The sequence below is a fragment of the Boleophthalmus pectinirostris genome, unplaced genomic scaffold (assembly GCF_026225935.1).
Source record: "Boleophthalmus pectinirostris isolate CB_2022bp ecotype Guang Dong unplaced genomic scaffold, ASM2622593v1 HiC_scaffold_16, whole genome shotgun sequence".
Classification (NCBI taxonomy): domain Eukaryota; kingdom Metazoa; phylum Chordata; class Actinopteri; order Gobiiformes; family Gobiidae; genus Boleophthalmus; species Boleophthalmus pectinirostris.
The window spans coordinates 27,559,714-27,578,557 of record NW_026571095.1 but is presented as its reverse complement, the minus strand read 5'-3'; the positions used below and the strand labels follow the sequence as shown (position 1 = coordinate 27,578,557).

The following is an 18,844-nucleotide window of genomic DNA, read 5'->3' as shown; positions in this document are numbered from 1 at the left end:
GACAGAAAATAAGGAAAGCGCTGCGTTAAACGTGCGTTAGATTCACGTACAGAACAAAATAAAAAATAAAAATGAAATAAATAAATAAAACAAACAATAAAATTAAATAAATGAATAAAGAAAATGCAAAAAAAATAATAATAAAATAAAATAAAAAATATATATTATAGTTCTATGGTACGGGCCTTTATTATCCATCCATCCATTTTCATCCGCCTTTCCTGGGCCGGGTCGCGGGGGCAGTTATGTAACAGGTTGCGTGCTCGCGGTGGTGGTCAGTTTGAGGATATAAAGCATAGAACTTTAATTTTAAAAATTATTTATTTATTTGTTATTTATTTTATATATTTTTTATTTTGTGTTTTATTATTGTTTTTATTTTCATTTTTTATTTTATTTTTTTGTTTTTATTATAGATCCGTGATATAAAGGAGAAAGCGAGACTTTAACAGTGATAAATCGTACCTTGTGTGCGGTTTACTTACGAACGAAGTGGCATTTATAACGGGAATATATATTAATAACACAATATATTTAAAATGAAGGCAAAATGTGACTGATATGAAGATTTAAATCAATGTCAAAGCGTCTGTTTGCGATAAACGAGCGGAAACGGAAGTGTTTTATCGTACGGACGGTGACGTCATGGTGTAATGGCTGAACAACAACCTTCTGCGTGTGACAAACTTTACAAACTTCTACAGAAGAACAGGAAAAGTTTGATTTTTTAAACACCCAGGACAGTGTTGTTTTGTGTTTGACTGTAGCCTTGTCCCAGATGTGCGCTTTGTGATGGATCACAGATATGACATAGCGCGGAGGGCCGCCGGAGGTGGCGGAGGCTCGGGGAACTCTTCTCCCGGTTTGGGGGCGCAGTCCCGCCGCAGGAAGGTGCCTCCGAGACCCGCTGACTTTAAACTGCAGATTATCATCATCGGAGCGCGGGGAGTGGGTAAAACTAGTCTCATGGAAAGGTTCACGGATACTTTCTGTGAAGCCTGCAAGTCGACCGTAGGTGAGATCTTAAACCGTGATTTTGTTTTGTTGAGTTTATTGAGGCTGCTGCTGGGTTCAGATGGCATCACAAATGTTACACTGACCTAATTATTACTGATGAAGCAACACAGATACCCCACAACTGCTGGTTTGTTTTTGCATGCTTGTATTCATTATTTTGCCCCACAGGAGCAGACTTCAAAATCAAAACCCTGATATTCAGTCTGCCAATAACATTTAATACAGACTGAAGGCAAGTAGAAATAATTAGGGCTGGGTATCACTACGAAGTTGTCCATACGATACATACAGTGTCAATACAGTGAGCTTTCAATTCAATGCAATTCTATACAATATATTTCAGATCAGTTCGATACGGTTCAGTGAAATAAAGGCTGTGATTCTAAAGTCTACTAAGCCCACTAAGTTTGTAGAAGTATTAAAAAAAAATTATCCATCAAAACTGTGAAAATGTCAACACAGTTGTAGTTTTTACACAAAATAATTTAGTAAATTATACCTAAAAATTCTCTTGGCAATATATCAATACAGCAGCCCATGATATTGATACTGTATCATCAAATTAAACAATACAGTATGTCAATATTTCAGTATTTTTGCACAGCTTTAGAAGTAATATAGTTAAAATGCACTTTATTGTTTTAAGTAAGGTAGGGTGGCCAGATTTTTAAAATAAAAAACTGGGACACTCTCGGTTTGGAGTGGTTTGTAATAATAAAATTGTGAAACGAGTGCGTAATTAAGGAAAACTGTTAAGCACTCGGCCCATTCACGACTAAGATATGAGCCAGTATAGTGACATTTTCTGTGCATTTTGGTCATTTTTAAGTACACTTTTCTGTATTTTACTTAAATAAATTACAATTTATGCCTCTCTTTACTGACCAGGACCAAATTTGTCAAAAATAGGGACATTTTTTGTATTAAACTGGGACAAATCAGTGGTTTTGGATAAATCTGCTGGGACAGGGCCACATGGCTCAAAACTGGGACTTTCCCGGGTAAATTCCTGGGTCTGGTCACCTTAATTACAGGACGATAATGTGTCTAGTCACTAATATTTGTGCATTTACCTTTTAGATATTTCAGGGAAAAGTACAATGTTATGAATAGGAAAAACTTTCTCTTGCCCCCATCTGAGAGTATGACGTCTTCACATTCTTGAATCTGAAAACCACAAAACTGCCAGAGATAAAGCACATCCACATCAATCTGAAGGCTAAAACATCTTATTAATGTAAAAAGACCTTACATAGAGAATAGGACCGCACAGTTTTAGGAAACAAATCGAATTGCAATATTTTCTGACAAGTATTGTGATTGTTAAAGCTGCATTCTGTACAGAGTGCTCAGTTCAAACACATTCAGGCGATTATTTTAGAAAAGACTGGAATATGAACAGAAACAATAATTCAGTTTCATTTCAGAATGTGTTTGTAGAAATCTAAACACACAATAGTTCACAGTTTTATTTTCTTTCAGTAAACAACATAAGAATATCCACTGTAAACAATATAATCAATTACATAAATAATTGCAGTTTTTGTGATTTGTTTCTTGACTTCAGCTACGGCTCCTGTTGATTTTAAAGTTGAAACTTGTCTGACCTACTACAACGCTGTAATATTTAATGTACACAAGAGCCTGGAGCCGTGGTGTTTGTGTGTAAACAGCCCAGAGAGCGCAGAGTCACTGTGTTGGCTCCCAAAATAGTCTGGCAGCTGCTGAACTGTCATTCCTGTGTCACTGCGCTCCACTACTGCTGTCAGAGGTGAAGGATATAGGTAGTGAGGTGTGGAAATAAATATTTAATCTGGTTATTGTCACATTTTTAGCAATACGTGGGAATAACAACACTTTTAACAGTTTTTTTTCAATCTCGTATCAATGTTTTATGAGCACCATTTGCTTTGAGTATCACTACGACACTTGGACTGAACAATGTCTAGTCCAGGATCGGGATGGGACACGATTTCATGAGACAAAATTGCCAGGAAATTGTGCACACATGCTGAAAATGATCTTGTGTAAGGCTGTGCAATTAATTGAATTTTGATCGCGATTTCAATTTGTGTGTCAAATGATCTCCAAAATCATATCACATTGAAATGATTTAAAGGTCAACAAAGTTTATTTTGGGATTTTTTTAAATATAGATAAGTATATTTATTTTACTTTTTAAATATAGAAATTGTAGAACAGCTGGATATATAATTTATTTTGGATACATTTATGTTTTTCTATGCCTTATTTCATGTTCAAAGTATGTTTTATTCATTTTATGTCTTATACATCACAAAACTCCTCTAAGGTACATATTGTAATTTGAAAGTTTTGCATAAATGCTCAATAACAAAGTGTTTTTTTTTGAGAGAGAAATGCGGAATAAATACATCGTGTAACTAAAAAATAATCGTTTGAATAATCGTGATTTCAATACTGACCAAAATAATCCTGATAATGACTTTTTCCATAATCGAGCAGCTCTAATCTTGTGAGATTTTCCCCCCATGTTTTTACATTTGGATTGGATAAAAAAAAAGTTAAGTACTGGTGAGAAAAATTTTTGGAGAAGCTGTAGTCCCAAAAAGCGACAGTAGAAATATTAACTAAAATAAATGCAAAAATGGTGAGGCCAAAATTGGGAACTGGATTGAACAATTTATTTATTATAAACAATGCCAAAATCTCGTCTTGTCTCATTCACATTCGTCCAGTTTCATATCTTGTCTCATCTTGTCTAAATTGTATTTTGTCCAACCCTAGTCCAGGACAAATATTTGTTAAACATTGGGCAAAACCAAGGACTAAGGCAGGTCAAAACCAGCATGATATGAAGTCTAATACAGGACTTTTTCAACTCAATCTGAAATTTCTTCGTACTTTCTTTTAGTATGTGGTCTCATATCTTTGTAATCCCTCAGTCGTCCAAGTTTTGTCACTAATTTATGTTGTCTATGTTTGTTCTGATACAGCTCAAGATGATTCTAAATCTATTCAGGAAAAGTTCATTTCTGTCCTGTGAATGTGACTTTTTTAGTATCAATACATGCTCAAATGAGTGTCTAGTTTCTATAGTAGTTTTTGTATCAATTACTGTCTGATTTTCGACAACCCTAGTACTAACACCAAGAAGCCAGTATAAACTAAACTCTTACATTGACCCAATTTCGGAAGAAGCAACAGAGATTTCTCGCAGCTGCTGAATAAACACTGCTGGTTTGTTTTGAATGCCTGTATTCATTCTTTTTTCCCCACAGGAGTAGACTTCAAAATCAAGACGGTGGAGCTGAGAGGGAAGAAGATCAGGCTACAGATATGGTGAGTCAACGAAACAAGTCCTTTTTATGTAGCGCACTTCCTCTGTCCTTCGAAACCAGACATTCAACTGTGGACTTAAAAACACTGTGATTTGATCTGATTTTTACTTTTAAGAAACATGAAAAACAAAAGTGGTTCACTTCCCTGGGGTATTTACTGCTAACACGTAACTTATTTAGATCACCATGTTACCTTTTATTGTTTTGAAAATGGTTTATTTGCCAGAAACAACTTATTAACATATTTTATGAGTTTCAGTTTTGTTTTTGGCACTCTGAAATTCCCTCTTCCTTTACTTCCCGCACTATGTCACTTCCCCTTCAAAGGGATATCACTTTACAATCAGCATGCATCTTTAACTTGGGTTGGTACAATACAAACATTTCAAACTTGCTTCAATACTAAGGAATATATTATTTTGGCAGCAAGATCAAATATTTATTAGAGCTGCCCGCCGGCTACAGAGACATTATTTATTAAAAATGTTGTTATTATTTTATATTCTGCTTGTTCTAGATTCAATATTTAAGCAAAACTATTATTAAACATTTATTTTAATAAGAAAACGTTTAACATTCCTTATGTCAAAAGAGGAGAAAACATGCAGATGTTGTTGAAATTTTTCATTAAATATTTAGTTTGGCCCAAGACTTAGATTTGATGATTTTGATTCTGGCCCTCTGTGAATTTCAGTTTGACACCCCTGATGTAAAAGTAATAAAATGTGGTTTTATATTTCCATGTAGTCTTATATCTGTGTAATCCCTCAGTGGTCCAGGTAGGTTTCATAGTGGTCCATGGGCGTAAACTAATCTATGTGCTCTTATATTTGTTCTGATACAGCTCAATATCATTCTAAAACTATTCAGGAAAGGTTAATTTCTGTCGCGTGAATGTGACTTCTTTTTTACATCTATGCCTACTTTAATGAGCATCCAGTTTCGATACCAGTTTTAGTATCTGATCTTTAATACTCTACCTTTTAACTAAATAGAAATGTTTCATTTTCAAACCCATGAGGCGCAGATGATTCATTTCTGTGACTTGGAGAAACACCAAAACTTCTGTGCAGATTTTGTACACTTTAATATGATTAGAGATGTCATCCTGTCTTGTGACTCGAATAAGCCGCTAACTACATTACAAAAACATCTAGACACCTACTTTTACATGGACTGTAAAAGTCAGACCTAGAACTAGACAAATCAGATACCCTAATAGATCTTGCATTCTATTAAAGCTGTACTGTGTAACATTTCTAGTACGTTTAAAGAGGGGATATTGCAAAATCTGTGATACATTTACAAAATATACAATATGTTTTTTGAAGCTTCCTATTATTATAACATTGTTCCCTCATCAAAAACACACCTGAAGAGGTTTTAGATCTCATCCATGCATGTTTGAGTAATTTAGCGATCTCTCCTGGGCACTATTTGAACCCTTGTTACGGTTATAGCTGTACGATTCTGTCCAAAGCCTATATTTATTTTCAGTTTGAAAGTTTTGTGTAAATTATCAAAAATCAAAGTTGTTGTTTTTTTTTAGAGAGAAATGCTGAATAAATGCATCGTGTATCTAAAAATAATTGTTTGAATAATCGTGATTTCAATATTGACCAAAATAATCGTGATAATGATTTTTTCCATAATCGAGCAACCCTTATCTGGTGAGATTTTTTCCTCATGTTTTTACATTTGGATTGGATAAAAAACAAGTTAAGTACTGGTGAGTAAAATTTTTGGAGAAACTGTCGTTCCAAAACGCAGAGTACAATGACAATAGAAATATTAACAAATAAATGCAAAAATGGCCAAAATTTGTAACTGGATTATTATAAACATCAGGAATCTCAGAATCTCGTCTTGTCTCGTTCACGTACATCCAGTTTCATGTCTTGTCTCTGTTAAAGCTCCGCCCACAAGCCTATGACACGACAATGTTACGCAAATACACAAAACCATGATATAAAACAATACAATACAACTTCACAAACCTGGTGCGATGTGCTGTAGATGTGATGCCGCTCTGAAGGGGGAGTGACTTAGCGCTGAGTGAGCCAAGGGAGGGGGAGTCATCAAAAACAAAAATGAAATGTATTAACACGTACAGCATTTCAAAACAAAAGTTAACATTGTGCTCTAAATACTAGTGTGTTATTTGTGAGCATTTAATACCCCATAGAAGTTTAATACCCTCTCTTTAATGCTCTACTGTGGGATATTCTAGTTTGTGGCATTTTTATTTTGTTGTGCATGATATTGTCTCATCCTTACTTCTCTAATAGCGTTCTTTCATGTCCATTTTATCCACCCAGCTCAACAGTCCCGCCCACTCTGAAGCCCACTGAGGCTCCAGAAGAAAAATCCCCCTCAGTTTTCCCATAAAATTCTAAATGTCACCACTTCAATAACTTTCTGTGTGCTAACTTAATAAACAACCCAAAAGACACTGTGTCAATTAACCAGTTTATTAAGTTTCAGAAACGGATATACCAGATTTAAAAGTTACCATGCAGCCGATTAGCTCCAAGCTGCTCTTAAAGTTTTAATATTATTTGTTGTTTTATTTTTTATGGGAAAAATAAATGGGGAATTTGCATCGGGAACTTAATGGACAGTCACTGTTGAACTCCATATTGCTTCTGCTCCTTTCACCACATGACTATCAGCATACTACTACTACTAATACTATTGTAGTACTGCTAAAGCTGTGTGTTTCCATGTCTCATCACATGCATCTTTACTTCACTGTGTGTTTGTCTGCTGTGCCTCATAAGCCATAAGACTCTGAGTCACTGGGAAAGGACTAAACTAACTCAAGGTACAGTAACCTCACTGCCTCATTGCAAACATTTCTGCTGTTGTGGCTTTTTGTTTGTTTTATATTGAGTATTGAGTTTTTGTCTGTCTTCATGTTGCTGTTTTTGTGTGTAACTATGTTGTTATTATTTATGACCCTCTATATTCAGATCATTTGATGCATTATTTTTTTAGGCTTGTGTGCATTATGTGTGTCACTTCTTTGTAGTATTTTGTAGTAGATTTACTCATAATAGAAAAATCTAATTTGTGGATTTAGATGCTCTGTGTTCCACATAATGCTCTCTTGTCTCACCACATTCTTGTCAAAATTAAGCTTTAATCACATCACTCCATTCACAGTTTCCCCCCAGTGCATCATGTGTTAAAAGTATTATGTATTTGACAACATTTCTTACTAAATCTAGATTTGTTAAAGGTACACTCTGTAACTTTTCTGGTGGAGAGTCCACCACTTGCTTGCCTGGAATGTTCCATAGATTGGCATAACATATATTTATCTCCATGGAGACGCCAGGCGGGTTACAGGTTACATCTGTGTGAAGAGGCGAGCCATTAAGGGGAATTTTTTAAAAAAATTAGACATTTCCCTTCGTTTGTACCCATCTTTTACAGAATCTTTCTAAAAACTCTGGCTAGAGTGAAGATTCTGGAAAACTACGGTTTGACGTTTGCATCTAAAGTGAGATAAATTGAGTTTTAGGAGCTGACGCACCAAAAGTGGAACCAATGCTTCCCTTTTGCTCTGATGATGATGATGATGGAGCATTCAGAACAGTAGCTGCATTTCTTCTGGTGCAAACACTTTTCACGCCCGCTCAGTAATGCATGTTTTTCAAGGAACAAAGTTTGAATCTAATCCAGGTGCTGCCCAGAGGCTTGGCGCAGTTATAATGGCGCTCGATGGCGTATTTATGTGGGTTGATGTGAAAACTTTTTTGAAAACGATGCTGTGTGCACAATGTTATTTTGGAAAACAGAGGGAGGGAAGTGTTCGTTTTTCAACATACCCAGCTATCTGTAAACGTAATCTAAGAGTGTATGTTTTTCATATATATTTTAGCTATTGAAACAGTGATATTGAATGAAATAGAAATGTTTAAAGCCCTACTGTGGAACATTCCAGACAAAGCAATAACCTCTCCAAGCAACCTGATGATGATCGCGCATTATCAGAACTTGACATAGTGAATCTTTCTTTCCTCTCCCAGGGACACGGCGGGACAGGAGCGCTTCAACTCCATCACGTCGGCGTACTACAGAGGAGCAAAGGGAATCGTCATCGTGTACGACATCACCAAACAGGAGACGTTTGATGACCTCGCCAAGTGGATGAAGATGATCGACAAGGTACACAACATGAGCTACACACCACTCTCTATGTACAGGAAAGGCCAGGTCTGATCCCCTCTCTGCTCTCTGTACACTGTCGTCGTGTCCTTGAGCACACTTTTTTGGTGGTTGGGTAGGTTAATCACGCTCCAAGATAAATGCTGTTATTGTGTCCTTGGGCAAGACACTTAACCTTCTTCGCCCCCAGTGTCTGCATACACCAATGTATGAATGTGCCTGTAATGGGTGAGTGGTAGAGGAGCTCATTACGGGAGTGGACAGGTGGGATGATAAACTGCAGTCCCGCAAACTAAATATAAGTGTAAAGTAAAATTTACAAACGATTAATATATGCCTAATTTACGGAATGTGTGCTGGATATTTTATTTGGCCTTAATAAAACATTTTTAAGCAGCCTAAACTTTAGGATGTGGTCTAATCTCACACACATTTTAGACAATTCCTTTCCACTTCTCGGCGTTTGATAGAGTTTAAGAAAGCAAATGTCCCCATCTTGGGATTTGCGGGCGAGAGCGGGACAAAATTTCGCAGATTTAGACGGGAGCGGGAATTAAATTTACAATTCTTTGCGGGAGTGGTCGGGAGCAGGCTGGAATGGAAATTTCAGTCCCGCGCAGATCTCTAGTGAGTAGTTACTTCATGTAAAATGTTTTGAGTCTTGAAGGTGGAAAGGAGCCATATAAATGTGACTGTTTACTATTTATTTACAATATTAGCTATGAAACGAGGAGATTAGTGAATAGATGTTTGTTTTTTGGTTTAATCTGGGACTTTGATATTCAAGACTGTTCTAAAGTAGGCCATGTGTTTATGTGAGATCTATTGGACGAAACGAGCAGCATGAAATCAGGACAGTTTGATTTAAAGTGGGACATATGTCTATCGTATGAGTTTACGTCTGTTTAATGTTTCCCTCCTTTGTGTCTGTGACAGTACGCCTCAGAGGACGCAGAGCTGCTGTTGGTCGGGAACAAACTGGACTGTGAATCGGACCGGGTCATCTCCAAACAGCAGGGCGAGAGGGTAAATCTCACACATGCGACATACACTGCATGTTTCTCAAATACTTTTCTTCATTCACACAATTCAGGTTACATGTAAAACACGTTTGGCCTTGTGTGTTCCAGTTTGCGTCGAGAATAAGTGGGATGCGTTTTTGTGAATCCAGCGCCAAGGACAACTTTAATGTAGACGAGATCTTCCTAAAGCTTGTGGATGACATTATTAGCAAAGTGAGTATTTCATTATTTCATCTCCTCATTCAAAGATTGGAAGTGAAAGAACAGTTTTGCTTCTTAACATATTTTCTCTTCTTCTTTTTACACGCTTTCCTTAAGGCTGTCGTTGATGTAAGAATCATAACATCAAATCGTACACTACAATTTTTATTTGATAGTGAAGGATATGATTATGATATTTGTCACTGTGGTCAGGAAACATTGAGAATTGTGTAGTGTAAATAAGGACTCTCCAACCTGTAGTTCTGGAGCCATCAGTAGCTCTCCACCTCCTTCCAAGTAGAATAAAATAAAATAAAATTGTTGGTGCATAATTTTCATGCCTAACTTTACTTTCTGCACTAATAAATGGATAATGGTCTATGTTTTTTAGGCCTATAACTGTTCCCATCTAAGGCTGTGGCTCTTGTAATTACAAAATTTCTTGTGACTGCTAAAACGAGTAGCTCTCTGGCATTTTAGTTTTGTAAAGGTAGCTCACCGGAGGAAAAAAGGTTGGAGACCCGTGGTGTAAATATTACTATTGTTATTATTATTAGAGTTTTTGATTTATATTAAGTTAATTATCAGTAAAATCTACTAGTATGTTCGTATTTGAGGACAAGGTTAGATCTTGTTTATGGAATTTAAAATCAGTGGTGGAGTCTAACGAAGTACCGTATTTTCCGCACTATAGAGAGCTCTGGATTAGAAGGCGCACTGTCATAGAATGGTCTATTTTCGAAAATTTTTCACAAATAAACCGCACTGGACTTTAAACAAAACGCAACAGTTCGATGGGTCAGTGGGACTTTGTTTGTGGCGTTCACGGTGACTCTGGGCTTTGTTCAGTTGTGGCGTGTAGGGAGGGTGCTGTCTTTGACCGCTGGATTGTCGGCGTGTTCGCAGTGACTCAGTTGTTCAGTTGTGGCTAGAAGTGGCACATTACCCTCGCTTTTTCGGTTCGTTCCTCGTCGGCGTGGAGTGATGAGTGTGTCTGTGGGTGTTTTTCGCTGCGCGGTCGTTGTCTGCTCCGTGCGTGTTTGCGTGCGCTGCGGGTGGTGCAGCTTTGTAGTTTAGAAAAGTCGTGCTGGGACACCCGAGTGGATTCGTGTATAGGAAGCTCTGAATTACAGGGCACGCAGTTGTTTTTTGATGGGGTTGGAGGCTTAAGAGCGTGCCCTATGGTGCGGAAAATACGGTAAAAGTAGTAAAGTACTGTACTTGCGTAACTTTACTTAAACACTTTTCATTGCTGGGTACTTTTTACTTTCTACTCCACTACATTTGTTAACAGGACTGAAAAGTAAAAGTGTTTTTTGTTTGAAACTTAATGAAAAGACGGAGGGGTTTAATTTGATCAAGTTCATAATTTGAGCAATTTGAGCATAATTTGACTATTTAATAATACTTTTAATATTTTTATGCAAGTAGCTTTTTCATATGATGCATTTATTTATTTGTTTTGCTCTGGTGTTTGTTGTTCCTCCACCACTGTTTAAAATCAAAATCTTAAACACAGGTCCTTGAAATGGTCAAACTAGGGCAAAAGCAGACAATCAGAGTAATCATAACCTTTCTTTGTGAATTGACAGATGCCTTTGGAGATGAATAAAGAGCTCTCCAACAGCGTCCTGTCCCTGCAGCCTGAACCTGACGTGCCCCCGGAGCTGCCCCCTCCACGGATGCGCTGCTGCTGAGTCTCCCTCAATCCTCCGTCTTCCTGTCTCCTCTGTCTCTCCGCTGTCTAGCTCCTACTCCCACAGAACTTCACATACACTTTGCGGTTTGTCCAGCAGGGGGCGACACACTGCGACATATCAACACACTTAACTGGCAGTATTTATATATATATATATATCTCTCCTCGTGTAACTACAGCGCTCTTCATTAACATCTGCACCACTTTAACTAACAGGAGTAAAATAAATATCCATTGTTTTTAAATGCACATACTGCACAATATAGAGTTTATTTTTATTGGTTTTATATTAGACAATATTTTTATGGGCATCAATGGTCCAAAAATACAAAAATAAATGCTAAGGAAAACATGAATTGTATGAAATCAAAATAGGGTTGTCTAAAGTATCGACAATCAGATACTAAAACAAGTACAAGACCACATGGTAATATAAAAGAAAGTACTACGATTTAATGTTGAAAATGACATTTTATTGTCTAAATCAGTGTTTCCCAAACTTTTATACATATAATTATAAAATCTAAATCACAAAATAAAGGTGGATTTGACCATTATTGAACATTAATGAGGATATTTTATTGTTGACTAAGTGATCGTGTCTTTTTGAACAATTCGTATTACTCAAGTTTTAAACAATGAAAAACAGTAATTAAACCAGCAACAAAAAGGATCCATAAGTCGCCTATTTGGACATTAAATGTAGCCCATTTCTTTTTCTTTTCAACATTCAATTGAACCAGCAATATTGGAACCAAAGAGTCCATAAAATAATTACAAAAAGATTAGAAATTATACAAAACATGTCTTAACATTTCAGCATTTCTAATGAGATAGGTGGGCCTGTTTATGTTTCAGTCCGAGTGCAGGAGGAGAGCACAACATGCAGATCAGGCGCAGTATTCAGTCTGTTTCTGTGCTTTGTCTTAATTTTTGTGCGCACAGAAAATTCCAGTTCACACATATACATAGTAGTGAAAGGAATAAGCCTAGAAACACTCGTTCGAGGCAGGCAGATTCACTGACTCACTTGCTCTCTCATGTGTCAGAACTTTATATTGCAGGCCTACATGCAGATCGTGACAAGGTGACCCAAAAATAAATCTCTTGCGACCCAGTCTTTGCAAAGCAATGATCTAAATAAACAGTGTATATTATTATTGTGGAATCAGAATCTGCATTAACTATTGAGTCTATTTGTTATCACAATCGAGTTTGAAATTGTATTTTTTTTGGCATGATACCCATCCATAGCCTAACACAAATTTAGTCCTGCCTTAGTCCTGCCTTAGTCTGCCTTAGTCCTGCCTTAGTCCTGGCTTAGTCCTGGCTTAGTCCTGCCTTAGTCCTGGCTTAGTCCTGCCTTAGTCCTGCCTTAGTCCTGCCTTAGTCCTGCCTTAGTCCTGCCTTAGTCCTGCCTTAGTCCTGCCTTAGTCCTGCCTTAGTCCTGCTTTAGTCCTGCTTTAGTCTGCTTTAGTCTTGCCTTAGTCCTGCTTTAGTCCTGCCTTAGTCCTGCCTTAGTCTGCCTTAGCCTAAGGCAGGACTAAGGCAGGCTTAAGGCAGGACTAAGGCAGCCTTAGTCCTGCCTTTAGTCCTGCTTTAGTCCTGCTGCTTAGTCCTGCTTTAGTCCTGCTTTAGTCCTGCTTTAGTCTTGCCTTAGTCTTGCCTTAGTCTTGCCTTAGTCCTGCCTTAGTCCTGCTTTAGTCCTGCCTTAGTCCTGCCTTAGTGCCTTAGTCCTGCCTTAGTCCTGCTTTAGTCCTGCTTAGTCTTGCCTTAGTCCTCCTTTAGTCCTGCTTTAGTCCTGGTTTAGTCCTGGTTTAGTCCAAATCCACTTTTTCTACAGCACATTTTATAAGCAAAGCAGTTTCCCAAGTGCTGCACAGAAATCATAAAATGAAGTAAACAAAAAGGTAAATTGCTAAAAATTTTGGTCATACCAGTCCTAAAACAATAAAACCAGTAAAATCTAAATAAAAGCAAAAACTAGAAAAATCATAAAATAGCAGTAAATAAGTTAAATAAATAAAGGACACAGAAGACCACAGAACTCACACAGTATTAAAAGCCAGTGATTAAAAGTGGGTTTTAAGGGTTTTGTTCCTGGTTTAGTCCTGGTTTAAATATGAATAAATCACTTTAAATTCTACCAGTGGTGCCAATATTAAAGAAGAGCTCTGTACTCTCATTTCTATGTCAAACTAACACTAGCTGAACCATGTCTCCCCATCCTACCTCATTCATACAGGTGCCTTTGAGGTAGACTGCCCTCTGCTGGGTGTTGCACATTTTAATGAGAAGATATTTTTGACGGAAAATATAAAGATTCTTTCTCTATGTATACTACATAACTACTTGTCTCTTGGTCAAACTTAAAGGCTGTCTAAAGCTTTGTGTAATCGTCTTTTTGGTCAGTTATTCTCAAACTGTGCTGGTACTTATGTTTAGTAATAGTTAAAGTGTACATATTACGCTATTTTCTGATCTGTTATAATGTTGTTTCCTCGTCAAAAACATACCCAGAGTTGTGTTTTGTTTCATTCTCTCAAGCAGAAATCACTCTGTTCCACCTTGTGATGTTATTCCACTGTGTTTTTAAACTCCATACACTTTGACTAGAATCATTTTGATCATTTCAGCCCTGGAATTGCCAATTTTGACTGAACAAAAGGTAAAGATGTAACTTCAAAACTACCGCTTCATGTAATCACAAGGTGGAACAGAGCATTTTGAGCTTTGGAGATGTAGAGAAACAGAAAAAAATGCAACTCCAGGCGTGTTTGTGATGAGGCAAAAACATTTTAGCGATTTTAACAATTTTGCGTAAATCAGGACCTTTAAATATTATTAGTGTTGTTTCTATCTCTTGTCCCCATGCAAAATGAATTCATGAATAGCTTTAAAATATTTATTAAGATCGCAAGATGTTCAAAACAGGAAAAAGTTAGTCAGGCTGGTGCTACCTAGTGCCTCCGCTCAATTTCATTTCTCTCCAGCGACTAGGTCAGGAATCAGAATGCACTAGACGTTTTGCAAAAACCCCGGAAGTGCGAAGAGACATACATTCTGTGTTGGCGACGATTCCCGAGATCAAGGATTTAAAGCCGGAACAAAGAGAATGTTTGGTGAATGTTATCAAGGGGAAACACGTTATTGCCCTTCTTCCTACGGGATTTGGGAGAAGCATAATATACCATTTAGCTACAATAGCGCCGCTTTACATACGTCACGACCAAATAGCAGTGATTGGTTAAATTAAAAAAAGTACCGCCTACCGTCAAGTGAATTAATCCTAATGCTGCGAGGTCAGATGGTTTCCACCAAGTGAAACCAGCTGATGAATCGGGCTAGGAAAAAGTGAAACCAAATTGAAAATGATACCCAACACTTACAAATCAGTACAAACCAGTCTTTCCCTAAGCATAAGCGATATATTTGACATCCTATTTAAAAGTGCACTGTGTACCTTTTCTGGAAACATTATTGCTTTTGTTACAATGCTTCAATATATGACATTAAACTACGTGATCATTTTGAATTGAATGAATGAATCTTAGAGTTTATTTCAATATGGGTGATTTTATTGCTTTACTGTGCGCTTGGTCTCACCTCTCCACAGATCTGACGTGTAACTTGGCCTGGTGACACCTTGTCTACATGTAGTTTAAAGGTCCACTGTGTAGCTTTTCTGCTCATCTCCACGGTTATGTTATTGCTTTGCCTGGAATGGTCTACAGTATATTTTTATTACTTAAAATACCGCAAAAACGTGCATTATTCCTGTCAGTGGGTCCACTTTTCCACAGATCTGACCTGTAACTTGGCCTGGTGACATCCCCTGCTTGGCTCCATGGAAATAGTTAAATTAAATGCCATACTGTAGAACATTCCAGAAAAAAAAAGACATAAAATAAAGCAGTTGGTGGACACTATCAGAAAAGTTACACAGTGCACCTGAAATGTCGTATAATGAAGTGTAGGAAAAGCAATAACATTTAAACGATGGCAATTTGCACTTAAAACATATAATAATTGTTTTGCTATTATTTTGACATTAGAAGTTAAGTATTTAGATGTACTACAAAATCACGAGCTACTACCACAGTTTGAGAAACGCTGATTGACCGTGTTATTACTGACAAGAGACTGAGAGTTGACAAATAAAAGCACATATTGTTTTATTAAAAAGATGTAAATATGACTAGACCCCGGTGTAGTGATGACTGACAACTTCAGACAACTTATATTATCGTTGCCTTTCAGTATTACGCATATGGAAAAAACTAATTCGTTTAAAGGGCCAATATTACGCTGTTTTCTGATCTGATGTTAGAATGTTGTTTCCTCAGCACAAATAGACCTGGAGTTGTGTTTTGTTTCGTTCACGTGTGTTTTTATGTTTAGGCTGAGTTCTTTTCTCAAACTGAAAGCACTCAGTCTCTACTAAACAAAAGGTAAAAGATAGTGGTCAGAGGTGGAGACTTGGACCCGTGTTAGACTTGAGTCACTATTTTTAGGACTTGAGACTTGACTTTATAAAATGGACTAAGACTTGGGACTCGACTTGGACTTGAAGCTCGATGACTTGGGACTTGACTCAGACTTGTGGCCTGTGACTTGTTGTTTCTCCTAAATGCTCCTTGATAAATGCGGCGCTTAAAGGAACAAACTGGAACATGTCCTTCACACTTCTGTTTGTTACTTTGGATGTAAATGAAGTACTGTTAGATGGTATCTTCAAATGTACTACAGTAATACACACTACAATACAGTAATATACAGTAAAATACAGTAATATACAGTACAATACAGTAATATACAGTACAGTACAGTATATACAGTAATATACAGTACAGTAATATATACAGTACAGTACAGTAATATACAGTACAGTAATATACAGTACAGTACAGTAATATACAGTACAGTACAGTACAGTATACATACAGTACAGTAATATACAGTAAAATACAGTAATATACAGTACAGTACAGTACAGTAATATACAGTACAGTACAGTAAGTATATACAGTACAGTACAGTAATATACAGTACAGTAATATACAGTACAGTACAGTAATATACAGTACAGTACAGTAATATACAGTACAGTAATATACAGTACAGTAATATACAGTACATACAGTAATATACAGTACAGTACAGTACAGTACAGTAATACAGTAATATACAGTACAGTACAGTAATATACAATACAGTACAGTAATATACAGTATATACAGTAATACAGTATATACAGTATAATAACAGTACAGTACAGTAATATACAGTACAGTACAGTAGTGTACAGTACAGTAAATAGTACAGTAATACAGTAAAATCGAGGTAACTACATAGGACATGATCCTTCCATTTCAGTGCAGACTACACAACAAAATAACTTATTAAGCACTTTTAAATCTTAATTCTTTCTATTCTGACTGTAATGATTCACACTAAGATCTTATCAAGACATTTAAAAAGGAAAGATGTGCATTTCTAAGTACATTTTTAAGTACAATTAGCTTAAAATTAATATAAATTGCAAAAATCAAAGCTATATTTGGTACGTTTTAAAGGCTTGAACTGACTTGAAGCACAAATCGGACGACTTTGACTTGACTTGGACTTATGAGCCAGTGACTTGAGACTCAACTTGGACTTGACTGTATTTGACTTGGGACCTGAGGTCAAAAACTTACTTGAGACTTGCAAAACAACAACTTGGTCCCTCCCCTGGTAGCTGTTAACTTGAAAACTACCACTTCATGACATCACAAGGTGGAACAGAGCATTTTGAGCTTTGGAGACGCAGACAGACTAATAATAAAAGGTTACTCAAACATGTGTGAATGAAACAAAACACAAAACTACGGTTACGTCTTGATAGTAACAACATTATAACATGGCTAAAAATTCACTAAAAGAGTCAATTTTGCGTAATATCGGACCTTTAACATCTGTATAAACAATTTTTGCACTTTTATTTTAAGTTACAGACATCCCAACTTAACTGGGAGACAAGATATGACAAAATATCGACAGAAATTGTGTTTTGTTTTTTGTTTTTCTGTTACATATGATCGGTGTTGCCTTGTTTGAGAGAGAATTTGCAGAGGGTTATGGGTAATGTAGTCTTTCAAATGGTTGTGCAGTATTCTTTACATGTGATATTAGCATTTGGAGAAGTTAGTAAACACCCCGCACATTTTAGAAAGCAATAGGATCGTATAGAAAGCAATGGTTTTCGAAAAGTTTGAAAAGTACCATATATATTAGCTAATGTAGTAATTATTTTTGGTTTATGTTCTGATTTATGAAAAAACTCCAGGAAAACTGATTTTTTTTTTTGTTATAGCTGGACAATTAACTGCACAAATTTAGCAATACTCGGCTATGCATGTTACCATCAGCTTCCTGGTTCGGTTTTCTGTATGCAATTTAACCTACTGTATTGTATTATATGTAGCAGTGTGGGTATAGTGAAGAGGGAATGGCAAGGGATTCAAATGGTTCTGACTAAGACTGACTTCTGAGGACTTTTGATGTTTTGTGCCTTATTGTAGTTTAAAAAATTGGTCATTGCTAATTTAAAGGTGCACTAAGTAACTTTTCTGGTAGGTTTTGCGCTCAATCTCACTTTATTTGTCCGTAGTTTAAGCACATGAAGTACAAAAATAATAGAAAGCTCAAACTAAACTCTCAGCTCGACAAATCCAGCTTGAGGAGGGTAGCAGCCCTCAGGACAAAAGTGACTCCTATGTCGTTTTCTAAGCCTCTCTCTTTCCACTCTGTTGTTTCGGTCGGTGAAGAGACTGGACGTTCTCCTGAAATTTCTCTGGAGCGTTTTCTGCCATATTTTGCCTAAAAAGCGTTACATTGGTCATTTCATTTCAGATCTAGTTGGCGGGCATAGCTAGGGTTGCCATGGATACAGTAAAACAGCTGCTTAAATCATACAATTCAAGAGTTCTTTATTTTTGTCATTTGAACTGCACAAGCTTCTTAGTTGGTCAAAATCCCCAGATATTAAGAACCATGTAAAATAAAAAAAATTAAAAAATGTTTAAAAACTGCTCAGTGTGCCAGCTAACCAGCCACAAGAGCAGGCATTTACAACTATGATAAGCAAGTGACTGGAATGTTTGAAAGCATGGCACTTACACTTTATATCTGCATGTTTTCAGTTATTCAGTGTATCTTTTGTTTGTTTGTTGTTGTTGTTGTTTTTGTTTTTGTTTCTGTGTCTTTAATCAGATTTTCTTGCTATGGGCAGGGTCACCTGTAACTTATGTTTAATGAAATACTTTGGGACATTTCAGGTAAAGTGATAACATCTCCATGCAAACAGGTGGCAGAGGCTTCACTGGAAAAGCTCCTTAGTGCATCTTTAAAAACACAAGTATTCTGACCCC

General features: G+C 36.7%; 1 protein-coding gene across 1 annotated transcript; it reads left to right on the top strand.

Moving 5' to 3' along the window:
• Nucleotides 1-620: 620 nt before the first annotated feature.
• rab12 (RAB12, member RAS oncogene family) lies at nt 621-12,949 on the top strand. The gene is made up of 6 exons (XM_020941011.2): nt 621-1,015; nt 4,278-4,338; nt 8,372-8,510; nt 9,447-9,536; nt 9,641-9,745; nt 11,326-12,949. The coding sequence occupies exons 1-6, from the start codon at nt 793-795 to the stop codon at nt 11,428-11,430; spliced, it is 723 nt and encodes a 240-aa protein (XP_020796670.2). The 5' UTR covers nt 621-792; the 3' UTR covers nt 11,431-12,949.
• Nucleotides 12,950-18,844: the final 5,895 nt, after the last annotated feature.